At 40.9% G+C, this 13,431-nt stretch overlaps 1 protein-coding gene across 4 annotated transcripts in view; it reads right to left on the bottom strand.

Moving 5' to 3' along the window:
• The window catches only part of RALGPS2 (Ral GEF with PH domain and SH3 binding motif 2), a 193,099-nt gene that overhangs the window by 89,549 nt on the left and 90,119 nt on the right, over nt 1-13,431 (bottom strand). For 3 of the 4 annotated variants that reach the window (XM_066623548.1, XM_066623549.1, XM_066623550.1), the window contains 3 exons: nt 7,427-7,516; nt 5,008-5,100; nt 3,205-3,331 (listed from right to left, as the gene is read on the bottom strand). In XM_066623548.1, the coding sequence (XP_066479645.1) occupies nt 3,205-3,331; nt 5,008-5,100; nt 7,427-7,516 (310 nt within the window). The remainder of the gene's footprint in view (nt 1-3,204; nt 3,332-5,007; nt 5,101-7,426; nt 7,517-13,431) is intronic. The other variant, XM_066623551.1, reaches the window with a different exon arrangement.

Raw genomic sequence — 13,431 nt, 5'->3', positions numbered from 1 at the left:
TCTTTTTTATCCAAATGCTAGGGCCACAGGAAATTGCCCTTTATCTGCCATAAAAATAATTAAATCATACTGAATTTTGTAACCTAGGGTTGTCAGCTTACGATTGGGAAATAGATCCTGATCATCTACATTCATGAAACATTTGCCATGGCAGCCTTTTAGCTCCACAGCAGTGCAGCAGACAACAAGGCACTGGATTTGAGAGAAATCTGTGGATTACTGCCTATCAACCTGAAGTCTTGGAGGTTGAACAGTTACAGCCAAAATGTAAAAGCCAAAATGTATCTACCATAGATACTCGCCTATAGTAAGTAAAATTTTTGCCAAGTAATCAAGCTCCAATTCTCACTTTGCCTTATCTCTGGGTCAATCAGAGGGCAGAGCCTTTCAACTCCGAAAGTTTCCTTTCTTGCTCAGGCAGGCTCATTTGTTTCTATAGTAACTTTCCTGGGAAATTCCAGCCAAAGTTCACCTTTTATTCTCCTTCCTTCTTTCCCTTTTGCAAATGCTTGCAAAGCAGGTCTGTTTTTTTCAACACCAGGATAGGATCCTCATTTCCATTTGAAACAAAGTCCCAGGCTACAATTAAATAGTGCACCATTATTTAAGAACAACAACCATGGAAAGCAGTGGGTCTACTTCTGAGTAAAAAGGGTTGCAGCTTTTGCAGCTGCATCTCTCTGCTGTAAATTGAATTGCATACTCTCAGTTATGTGTTATGGGTTGTATGTTATATGTAGAGCTTCTGGCTTAACACACCAGACATCTTAAAAGTGGATTTGATTCATGGATCTCCTGCAGTGGTTCACAACCCTTTTCACTTGCATATTACTTGGCAGCCCATTTCCATAAATTGTACCCTGCAAAATGTTTGTAATTAATAATATAAGCCTCATCTCCTCTATATGAAAGCCCAGACTTCATGTATTTATCACAGTGTTTTCTCTTTTTACCTGTTTGAAGAACAGAAGACTCTGCCTTTGCACTGTTTTGCATCAGAAGTGTGCTGAGAAATTCTGGGTGACTGATCACTTTCCATATTATGTTTCAGTTTTTTTACTGTGCTAGTTTTCAATCACTGGTGCATACATGAATTGATGACCAAAAACTAGCTATTGGTGGGGCTTTCACAGCCAACCAGCTACCTCCCTTCCTGCCTTGCTGGTCCTTGCAAGGCATTCTGGAGCATGACCTGCCTTTTTCTACCATTATTCCATTCTTTTTCAAGTACCCCTAAAAGTCCTGTTGAGTGTCCCTGGGAGTACATGAATACCAGGTTGGGAACCACTGTTTTACTGGTATGTAGTTTACAGTGCACTTTCTCTGACAGTGTTTACAAAAAGATGGTGAAGACCAGAATTTAAAAATAATAAAAATGTATCTTATGAAGTTTTACTAAGTTTTTTAAAAAATTAGAGACTACAGTTCTTAGGTAACAATTAGTGGTAGGTTATTTTTCAGGATTGGGCCTTAGGTAAAATCAGACAGCACTATAGTCAGACACCCCTCTAAGTTTAACCCCTGACTTATCCTAAGGTCATAAAAAATTCCATGATTGTTGGCTCAAAACCTGCCCTCAATTTATCTATGGGACTGACTTATAGGCAAGTATCTGCAGTAAGTTGTGTATTGCAGCTTGGAAATTTTTCTTTGTTAAAACCTTATTTCCAGCATTCGGAGGAAGAGCAGAAGATCTGAATAAGTAAGATGAATAACTGTTTTGAAAGTGCTATACAGTATTTATTTGGGTTTAACTAGTTGGGTTTTGTTGTTTTTAAAGCTAAGCTATCATACTATACAAGCTTTGTTTAATGATGCAGTGTGAAGCATCCTTAGTAATTTTTACCTGGTTAGACACTGAGAAGCTCAATTCTTTACTCAAATTTCTTCTTTTAGACTCTATTACTGTATTAAAAAGGGTTCTGAACAAAATAATTGTCAGAAACCAATGTAAGTGATTAACAGAAATTTTAAAAATTACCTTTACAAGTCTTAGCTTGTGGTAGCTGATTTCTTTTACTTGGGTAGGAGAAACTGTTTACTGAAGCAGCTACACACCTTAACTGTATTCTATTCAATTTTAAAATCCAATTTGATTATTTAATTCCTCTTCAACCATGGATCCAACCTCTTCAAATGAACCAACAGTTCAGTATGAAAAAGAGTCACATAAGGGTTTTTAACATCTCGCTATTACTGCTGCACACCCCTTTCCATAAGCAATGAGTTATCAGCAGTTTCCCTACTGGTCCCATAGTTCCAGCACATAAGCTCAACACAACAAACACACTTCTTCACACAGACCTTGGCAGTGAAGGAAGGAGATTTCTTTTTATTTTTGTTTAATGTTAGAGGTTTCACAGGAGGCACTCACTGCTTCTGGCAACTCATGAAAAACTCCACAACAAGGAAGCAAAACCACCCAAGGGGGGGGGGGGTCAGTGACAATTCCACAATTAGACTAGCTGACTGGCCAAAACAAAATGTGTGGGTCCTATAACCCTTGTAGCCCCTGGCTCCCCAGAATGGATGACATGGACTTCCATTAGGCAACATGAACATAACTGGCGGAAAACTGCCAGGTTATTAGAAACATTAACATGCATCCATCTACTGTGTAATAAGATCTAAAAGTTTTGTTTGTGGCTCTTTTAAATAAAAAACATTATTTGCCTGCAGAAGAAGCAGAAAAAGCACGCAATCTTTCATAAAAATACCATATTGTGGATTTGGATGCCCTATGACTTTCATTCCCCAGGGCAATATCTTAAAAAATTAACTGGACTGCCTTGCTGTTTTATAAGCAAAATAGAAAGAATGAAGAATTTACTCATGAAGGGATTTTTGTATGTTCTAAATTGTTTTATTTTTCTCTGTCCTACAGAGTATTACCTACCATTTGCCAAGTCCTTCACAACAGTATAATTTATTACTGGAATAAGTCACTATATTTAATTGTTTTCACATTCATATTTAGGTCTGTAAATATGAAGCAGCACATTTCTTCCTAGGAATTGCCAGACTGGACTATACACAGAGGGTTCATCTTACAGAATATTTTGAAAAACTTGGTAAACTACTTGTCAACGTGCTACCTGTTTGAGAATGTGTTTTTCAAAACTTTCAATTTTTACAAATACTTTTATAAAATAGTTTTCATCCACAATTACTCAGCAGTTGTTAATGAAAATTTTAAATACTTGCCTAAATAAGGAATACAAGGAGTCATCTTCAAGCTGTTAATGTAATCTCTTAGTCTTTTATAATTATCTTCTTTACACATCACATATTCCAACTTGTCAAAAGTAGCTTTGTCCTTTCGGCTTAGTAACTGAGGCAAAAAAGAGAAAACCAGAAGATTGGTATCATGAAATATGAGCAACTCTTAAGGATTTAACTGTTTTGCTATGCTTTTGTCATGTAATATCACAACTGTTTACTACAGCAAACAGACTGAAAGGTTATAATTTATTAATGCATGAAAAATTAGCTAGTCAGCATATGGAACAAAGCATTATCTGAGATCATTTAAATTCAGAAAACACTCTGTTCCCTTGTAGTGAAACTTCCCTGAAGTCTCATACAACAGTTTCACTGAAGACTTTTCATGCCTGTGCCATTAGATGAAAGTCACCAAGTAGAGTTCAGTTTTGCCCAAGAAAGGTAGGAGGGAGAAGGTGTTTTCCAGAAAGAATAGGGTTTTACTTATGTGAGTATTGACAACACAAATACCACAGTGTATTCAATACATCATTATTCATGTCTAAATTGTACAGAATTGTACAAAACTATACAAAACTGTTGTACTCACAAAACCGAAAATGTACAGTAACAAAAATAGAAAAAGACATCTGAATGATATGAGAAATACAAATTCCACACTGATTGATGTTATCATTCATGTCAAAGAAAAAGGCAACTGTGAAAGGCGCTTATAATTTCTTTTGCTGATTCAAACCAAATCTAGTCCAGTAGCCTATTTCCAACAGATACGTTTGGGAGGCCCAGAAGCACAGCATGAAGGAAGTGACTTTCCACTGTTTTGTCCCCTGTACTTGGAACTCATGGGTATATTTTGTGTATGAAAACTGGTAAGACTTTGCTTTATTGAAGCCATGCTGATCAGTCCTCAAAGTTTATTATTTTATGCCAATATCATTTATTTATGTTTATAGTATCATCCATGTAGGGTTTCGTGTATCCACAATTTACCTTATACAGAAACTAGGCTAATGAATTTATTAGTTTCCCATATGCGCCAGGAATCCTTTTATAAAAAAGCTGTTGTTAAATTGGCTACTTTTCAACTCAGGCAAGGATGCAAATTCTAATGATGCTACATATTTTTATTAGAGATCACAGCTTTATTAGAGAATTCACAGCTGATATCTTTTAAGAAGTCTTGTGAATGATATCAGGTTTCAGTGACTGTCAGATCTACAACTTCATCTTCTGTTAACTCTTTTTGACATAGCTCCTCACATCTCTTCCAAAATAACGGTTCTGATGTAGAGGTCTCTTCAATATATTCCACAGTTATTCCTGCCCTGCCACAGCTGTCCTGTTCCTTCATTATTAGTTTCATGATTTTACTATCCAAAGGTCTGTCAAGGCACCCTGCCCCCTCAGGATCATCCCATGATCACAAGGTGATCCATATCACAAGGTGAGGGCTATGACATGGCCCACTAAGGGTTGGCTTCTCAGCACACAAATCAGTTAGAGGAGACATGGAAAGCGCAGCAGAAGGATGAGTTTTATTCAAGATACTTAGTATTACTTAGTATAAGTTTTGTATAAGTTTTGTATAAGTACTTTTGTATAAGTTTTGTAAAATTTAGTATAAGTTTTGCGTAGAAAGGGTAAAGCTGTCATAAATTCTTCCAACAACCACTGTAGAGATCCAGTACAAGTAGCAAGTAACAGAAGTCTATAAAAAACACCTTTCAAGATTAATGTGAAGATAAAGAGAAAGCAATCCTTGATTGCTTTGTGTAATTCACTTACCGCCCATGTTTTAGTCAACCTGAAGATGGGGGCACTTTGTAATCCAGAGACCACAGCCATAAGTGCATGCAGATTATTCAGCTCGTACAGTTTCTAAGATGGAAAACAGAACCAGTAATTCAGAATCAAGTCATGTTGAGTTTACCACAACTTATTTTACAGAAGCCAAGAAGACATCCTGAACAAATCTGATACTTTCAGGTAGCAACTGCCAATGTAAACAAATTAAAGCTTTCCAAATGATGACAAGTAATTTTTAAGCAAGGACAAAGTTTCAGGAACACATTGTTCTATACCGCCTATCACTTTTTCTGTGACCTTTGACTCAAGCTGCCTGCACACTGTTAAAAGATCAAGTACACTGCTCAGGCATACACACACACACTCCACCTCCCGAAACTGCCCATTCATTTGGCGAGGTGATGCCAGTTGCATCAGTGGCAGACTGCAGAGTGCAAAAGGACAGGGGATTACAAATGCTCTTCACTGCCAGTTTGCCACTATCTCCCTCCAGCCCACTGTGGATGCAACCTGCACTTTCCACCTACAAAAAGCAAGCAGAACATGGATCTCTGCCTCCTTACTGTGACCTTGTGCAGTTTCTTCAAACATGAAAGTGCAGGACTCTTGGTTTGAGTTAGAGGCACCGCACAAATGTAGGAGCTCCTTTATTAACATGGCCCCTTTAAAATAAACATGGAAGCCCTGCACTTCTGGAAGAGAAGCATGGTAAGTGGATGCTATTCTTTTCGTTTATTGGGTAAAGGCAGGAGCCCTGAATCAGCACTGGGTTGAGGTCCAGGTCACACTACCACTGCAACCCCCTTGCCCTTTTAACCCATGTTTAGCATTATGTCTGCACCAAATTTAGCACTGATTAGAGCTGAAAAGGGATGTAAAAATTTGAGCAAGGAAGTGAGTGGGAAGGGGAGGGAATATGAGAACCAAAAAGAAGCTCCTGATTTCTAAACCATGATGATCACAGGAAATGTTAGGTCTCCACCCTGTATAGTTTGTAAAGATATAGTTTAGATATTAATTCTCCATGTCTATGATGTAACCACTGTACAGTTGGCCCTTCTCTTCCATGGGTACAGCAGCTGTGGATTTAACTCAATGCAGGTTCTAATCCCATAACATCGAAAAGGCCTCAAGGACCTCCTGGACACAACTAAAAGGGTCTTCCACTCATTCCCAGGAGCCATGAGGGGCCTCCCCAGGCCTCAGAAGGCCTTGGAAAGGTACTTCCGGTTTACAGTGAAGGCCTCAGAACACGTCCCCAGGCCTCAGAACACCTCCTGGGCATGACCAGAAGACACTTCCGGTAGCATCTGGAAGGTTCTCTGAGGGCTTTCATCATCCATGGAAATTGGTATCTGCGTGGGATCTGGGAACAGCTAAAGTTACAGCTCTGTTTGTAGTAACTGACAACAAAAATACAAAACCATATGCAAAGAACACCCTAAGCATTTGAAGCCAAGAGTAACTTAAAAGCTTCCAACTATTTAAGTTTGCAAAGCACGTTTCACAAGGACAAACTCCAGAAAAAGTTGTGCACATATTCCAATGGGATTTAAGATTCAAATTCAGGTATTACTAGCATCAATAAATGCACTATTCCATTTAAGATCCCAGCTTTTTCTAGATTATGCCCCATGGTAAGGATTGCCACCACCCCATTTCAAAGTAAATTTACAATCCAATCCTAACAGCCGTGGTGCCTAGAGGAACAGCTGCACTAAAATGGCAACTGCTGTATCCTGTGCGTGCTGGGAAACCTCAGGACGTCTCCTCAGGGAAAGGGTATGTTCATCTCCTTCCCCTGGGTAGAGGTGCAAGCTGCTAATGGGCTTCTCAAGTCTGCACTAGCTATTTTACTGGCACAGACTTGAGAACCTCTGCGTCTGACTTTTCAGCCCAACACAGAGGACAGATCTGGCGGAGGAGGCCTATGCTGGTCCTATCCCCCTCCTGGACCACTTCATCCCTGCACCACCCTCCCCCACCTGGGAATGCCTCCTCCTGCCCCAAAGCCCACGCTGCTGCCCAGCGCTCTTATCTTGCTCCAGCGGCTGCACAGCGCCCTCCACCCATGCTGGGCCCAGCACCAGACCAGCCAGTGCTCCCTCCACCCAGGGTACCATAAACGTGCTTTACAGCATGTTTACAACACCTAGTGCAGGTGATGGAACTCAGCGCCAGTGCTAAGGAAGTGGAAGATTAGGCCCTTAACATTATACTTTTGTTCTTCCACAATATGATCAGGAATTGCTGAGTATTTGCTGCATTACTTCAAGCTACAGCTGGTTTACCAACAAGGACAAACACTTCCTATTGGGTAAATAGGAAAAATATTTATTCAGTATATTTTTCATAAGAAACTTTTACTGTGATGAACCTAATGAAAATACTTTCTTACCTTAGCAGTTTTAATATAGTGGCTTAGAACTTCAGCTCTTATTTTTAATGTCTGTGCATGAAGAATCTCTCTAACAACCCAAAAACTTACCTAAAAACAAAAAGAATCTATAATAACACATATAGACAGTAAGGAAGGAAAGGAAATTACATAAAAATATGGAGATATTGAAATTAGCAGCCTACACTTCCATATCTCAAAAATACTCGTTTATCAAAAATGTGAACATTCACTCAATAGTGTGAATGAAATAACTATATGCTTTTTACAGAGTGAAGAAAGGATGCAAGCATTTGTGCATATTTACAGAGAAATCACAACACACTTTATTCTGGAAAACCTTTTGATGTTCGAGTATAGTATAGCAATGCTACCACACACTGGAGCACTCACAAAACTGCAGGAAAACATTTACTCCTCATGTTATACCATATTAGATTATGGTCACATAGAGTTGAAGAAGGTGAGACTAGGGCACACCCTCAACCCCAGTCAACCTATGGATGTTCTGCCCCATTCTCAAATGGAGGAAGCCCATGCATACCATGTGCCTGAAGAGTAGGAATAATGCTCAATCTCTGAGATACCTCTGAGAACCCTGCCTTATAAGATAGGAAGAGAGACCCAAACAGCCAGACACGCAGAGGAGTTCCTACAAGAGCACACACACTATGGGGCTTTCTCTGAGTATGCACTGAGGAAATGCATACATGTTCTCTTTCTCTCTTGTTCTCTCTTAAGCACTGTCACTGAAATATGAATTAAGACTAAGAATTGAGATACATTTGTTCTTTTTGACAATACAGACAAGAGACAAGGTAGCAGTTTTCCCCACAAAACTGTTTTAGTGGCAGCCACACACGCACGCACGCACGCACGCACGCACGAATTGGATATTCTATCTGTGCTTGAGACACAGTACTATTCCCTACTCAAGTGCAGGGGCAGAACGCTTGACAGAAAACTGGAAGCTTCCAAGGTTCACCCTGTGCATGTGCAGAACTTCACTCCGCTATGTATGACTATACATGAAAATCATATTTATTAGTTAAGGTTCTTCAAGGATATTCTACGTGACATGGTGTTCTGTATTCTGAGTTAAAGATCGCAAGAATGGTCCAAGTTATTTTCTTTTATAACAAGTTCAGTTTTGAAAATATTCCATTTTTAATATTTTTCCCAAAATAAAAAAATATGAATTATTTCTATAAACACCATTTATGATGTGGGGAATCTGTTCTGGAGATTTGAGCACTGTGCAGAACAGAACTCAAGAACAGTGCTTCCCAAACTTTTGCATGCTATATAAATAATAATTATAAGGCAGTTTGCATCATTTTGTGTTATAGTTTCTTACAGCCCAATCCTATGCATGTCATGTCTACTCAGACGTAGGTCCCATTAGAGTCAAGGGGGCTTACTCCCAGGAAAGTGTGGATAAGATTGGGCTGTAAAATGGCAAGCTATCACATCCACTACATCCAAAGAGGGAGAGAGGGAAATAATTTTTATTTATTAATAATTAATACATCAATAATAATCAGTGTTCTGTGCTCCCAAGACTGCTAGAGATATAGTATGTGTGCGTAGACATTTGCTAGGATCTTCCTAAAAATGGAGTTCAAGAATTGTTCCTCCAAACCTTTACAGTCATTCCAGGGTACCCAGAAGGCTGAACCAGAGAGCAAGATGTGCAAGACTTCCAGGTCAGACAAAAGACTGGAACTGGGTTCACAGATGATCTATGACATCAGAGATCTATGGTCAATTACTTGAGAAAATTGGAAAGTGTGACATTTTAAGTTGGGGGTATGAAGATTACTTCATACCACAGGTTAGCATCCCAGCCAACAATTTGCATCTACAAACCAGGTAAGGGTGCTTGCAATGTGTTGTGTTTTTTTAAAATGTTTCAAAAACATGACCCATCAAAAGAATCAACTCACCACTGCTCACACTCACAACACTGCTCTAGAATACACAGTTAATTCAATAGGGAGCCAAACAGGACAAAGGGAGTTATAATGAATCAGTGTTATGGGAGGTATTGCTATACTTAATTTTGGACAATAAGGGATTTTTTTAGAAATGGGAGTTAAAGATGAACATATGTGCCAATGGCATTTTACAACATCCCCTCACCTATCTCCCAAAAATGGGTTTCTAGTTATTGATTTAAGCAGAGCACCTACAGATGTGAAAGTAGTTACATCATTAGCTGTGGAAATGCTATAATCCTCTGGTCAGATTGCATCTACTATACAATACCCCTGCTGCTTCCGAAATTCAGAATGCTTTTGTTAAGCCATCTGTAAGCTATTTACCAGTTCTATCACTGCCAAATGTTAATATTAGTTGTAGCTTTTTGGAAGACAGAAAAATGGACCATCATACACACTGTAACATACATATTTACAAATAACCTTCAAATAAAATAACTAGTGAAAATATAGTGATGTGTGATTAGAGCAGAAAATAGAAATCAATGATTTTATAAATTATTTATCCAACACCAAAATCCTATGCATGTTTATTCAGAAGTCCCACTATTTTACACTCAGGTGTTCTAGGACTACAGACTTAGTGGAATTCATAGCTTTTTGAAGTGACCATATCAGTTAGATAAAACAAGATTTCTAGAAGTCACCTACTTCAGGAAGACCCCACACCCTACTAACTAACCAACTGGCAGACACCAATGTTAAGGAATCAATATGAATCCTTCAGACTAAGTAGATATGTGGGGTGAATTAATGGGATTAATAGCAGGGACAGCCTCTTCAAGATTCTCCCTAAGATCGGATGTCCACCCAAGCTCCTCAGCATCATCAGGTCTTTCCACGAGGACATGAAGGGCACTGATGGCTCCACATCAGACCCATTTGACGTCTGAAGTGGAGGGAAGTAGGGTTGTGTTCTTGCGCCAACCTTGTTTGGGATTTTCTTCGCTGTCCTGCTGAAGCATGCCTTTGGAACTGCAACAGAAGGCATCTATCTCCGGACCAGATCAGACGGAAAGCTCTTCAACCTCTCCAGACTGAGAGCAAAGTCCAAAAACCAGTTGAAATGTCTGCGTGACTTCCTCTTTGCCGACAATGCAGCTGTCACCGCCCACTCTGCCAAAGATCTCCAGCAGCTCATGAATTGTTTTAGCAAGGCCTGCCAAGACTTTGGACTGACAATCAGCCTGAAGAAAACACATGGTTCATGTGGTCATGGTTCAGGATGTGTACCTTGGCTCAACAATCTCCGACACTCTCACAATAGCGAGCTAATCAAACGCATCGGTAAAGCAGCTACCATGTTTTCCAGACTCACAAAGAGTATGGTCCAACAAGAAGCTGACGGAACATACCAAGATCCAGGTCTACAGAGCTTGCATCTTGAGTACACTTCTGTACTGCAGCGAGTCATGGACTCTTCGCTCACAACAGGAGAGGAAATTGAATGCTTTCCACATGCACTGCCTCCAACGTATCCTCTGCATCACCTGGCAGGACAAAGTTCCAAACAACACATTCCTGTAACGAGCTGGAATCCCTAGCATGTATACACTGCTGAAACAGACGCCTGCATTGACTTGGTCATGTCGTGAGAATGGATGATGGCTGGATCCCAAAGGATCTCCTCTATGGAGAACTCGTGCAGGGAAAGTGCCCTACAGGTAGACCACAGCTGCGATACAAGGATATCTGCAAGATGGATCTGAAGGCCTTAGGAATGGACCTCAAAAGATGGGAAACCTTGGCTTCCGAGCATCCCGCTTGGAGGCAGGCTGTGCAGCATGGCCTCTCCCAGTTTGAAGAGACACTTGGCCAACAGACTGAGACAAAAAGGCAAAGAAGGAAGGCCCATAGCCTTCCCATAGCCAGGGAGACAGACCAGGGACAGACTACATTTGCTCCCAGTGTGGAAGGGATTGTCACTCCCGAATTGGCCTTTTCGGCCACACTAGATGCTGTTCCAGAACCACCATTCAGAGCTCGATACCATAGTCTTTCGAGACTGAAGGTTGCCAACAACTAAAGGGATGTTGACAGTTTCACTTGCCAAACACATCTGAGAAGGTCAGACAGGTAATAATGGCTATAGTTTGCCAAGCTTTAAGAGGTCTTCAGGTAGTTCCTTGGACAATGAGGTGCTATATATATTTGACCTCATATTCTGCTGACCTCATACACTTGTTTGCTTTGAACAAGTGTAGACCTTCATAGAAGTTAGTTTTTGCCCAGGTCAACTTACTGAAGATCACAACCATCCTATGAGCACAAAAACATTCAGTGTCTGGATTGCTTGAAAAAAATGTTTATTCACATGTTAAATGAACAAATGAGCAGGGCTTAGGAGAGGGAGGTAAAGGCAGTAATTTGTACCCAGGCCCAGGGTAAAAAAGGGGGTCAGGAGCCAAAGGAGGGGGACCAGTAATTTCCTGGGATCTTACATTTTCCTCTTGTTGCCTGCATAGGACTTGTTGCCTGTATGGGATGCTGGGGATACTACAAGTGTGAGGCAGCAGCTACTAGCAAGCCATAACTGCTGGGCTGAGGAATGCATACATGACACTCCTTAACACAATGTCAAATCTGGGAGGAAACTGTAGCCCTTTGGCTTGTGGATCTGCTTACCCTGAAGGAGTGTATAGGAGCTCAGGGACAAAGCTGCAGGGCTACAGCTGCTGCAGAAGCAAGTTTTGATATGCACAGGACACTTCCATTCTAGAGTGAGCCTAAATATGATGATGATAATTTTCTGTAATAATTTTCTATATTTAAAAGATTTTAGAGAGATTTAGGAATGTTGCAGATGCAGATGTCACATGGGTGGGCAGATGCCACATGAGTGGGCAGACCTAGGCTGCAAAAACTCTTCCAGCTGTCTCCACCCTCCCCCACCCTGCTTTGCCCCTCACTGCTCTCATTGTGCTCACCCATCACCACCCTCCCCTGCTCTGTTTCACCCCTGCCCCTTTGCAAAGGGGCCCAAAAGAAACTATGTACCCCCTGATAAAATTTCTCTCAGAGAGCCTGTAATGAGATTGGCAGTGTATATATGGATACAGTAGAACTGGGAAAATACAACTATAAGTGCATTGTTGCAAGATGAGACTCCACTGAGAATGGTTGAACAAGCTCGCTTGATACTGTATCACAGTGATTCTCACACATTTAGCACCAGGACCCACTTTTTAGAGTGAGAATCTGTTGAGACCCACCGGAAATAATGTCATGACCGGAAGTGACATCATCAAGCAGGAAAATTTTCCTCGCCACTATGGTGCTCCAGCAACTACAATGGGTTAATGTTTACCTGAGCCAGTGATATTGCTGGCGCAAATCCAAGTTGATCTGTCCAAAATCCAGCAAAGATCAGGTTAACAGATCAGGTTCAGGAAGTGGAACAGGACAGGGTGCATGCCAGTGTCACTTATCCCACCCATGTCCCAGACCTGATCCACCCACCTTCACCCAACACTGCCCCTTCCACCCCTCCCCCTGCGCCAGACTTAACCTTGTCCAGTGGGTTTCCCTGAATGCATCAGTGCCAGTAGGAAGGCTCCAGCCTTCCCACCAGTAGTCCTAGCCTCTGAGCTATTGCAAAGAGCGTTACAGCACTTTTGTGACAGCGTAAAAGCCAGGCACCCCAACTGTGAGTTACGGATGTCCTGATTTACCAACATCCACATTGGTGCAATTTCACTGTTCCAACTTATGTCCATTCTGACTTATGGACAATCCTCCAGGATGGCACCTGGGCACAGATCTGATTTAGATTGGGTACAACAGCCAAACAGAGCAAGCATAGCCTTCAGTAAACAGTAAACAATTAGCTGGGAAATTTGAATTAGGTTCTCAGCCATGCCCAGGTCTCAATTTGGAGCTGACCTCTCTCAAGACATAGGATAGCATACAGTACACACCTCTGGAGGCCTAGAATTTTCCTCAGGAATGTGGCTTGCAGCTGTTCAACAGAGTAATCCCAGGTGCTTCCCATATGGGAACGCCATA

The sequence above is a fragment of the Tiliqua scincoides genome, chromosome 4, assembly GCF_035046505.1.
Source record: "Tiliqua scincoides isolate rTilSci1 chromosome 4, rTilSci1.hap2, whole genome shotgun sequence".
Lineage (NCBI taxonomy): Eukaryota > Metazoa > Chordata > Lepidosauria > Squamata > Scincidae > Tiliqua > Tiliqua scincoides.
The sequence above is the reverse complement of the archived record's forward strand: the minus strand, read 5'-3'. Positions and strand labels throughout refer to the sequence as shown.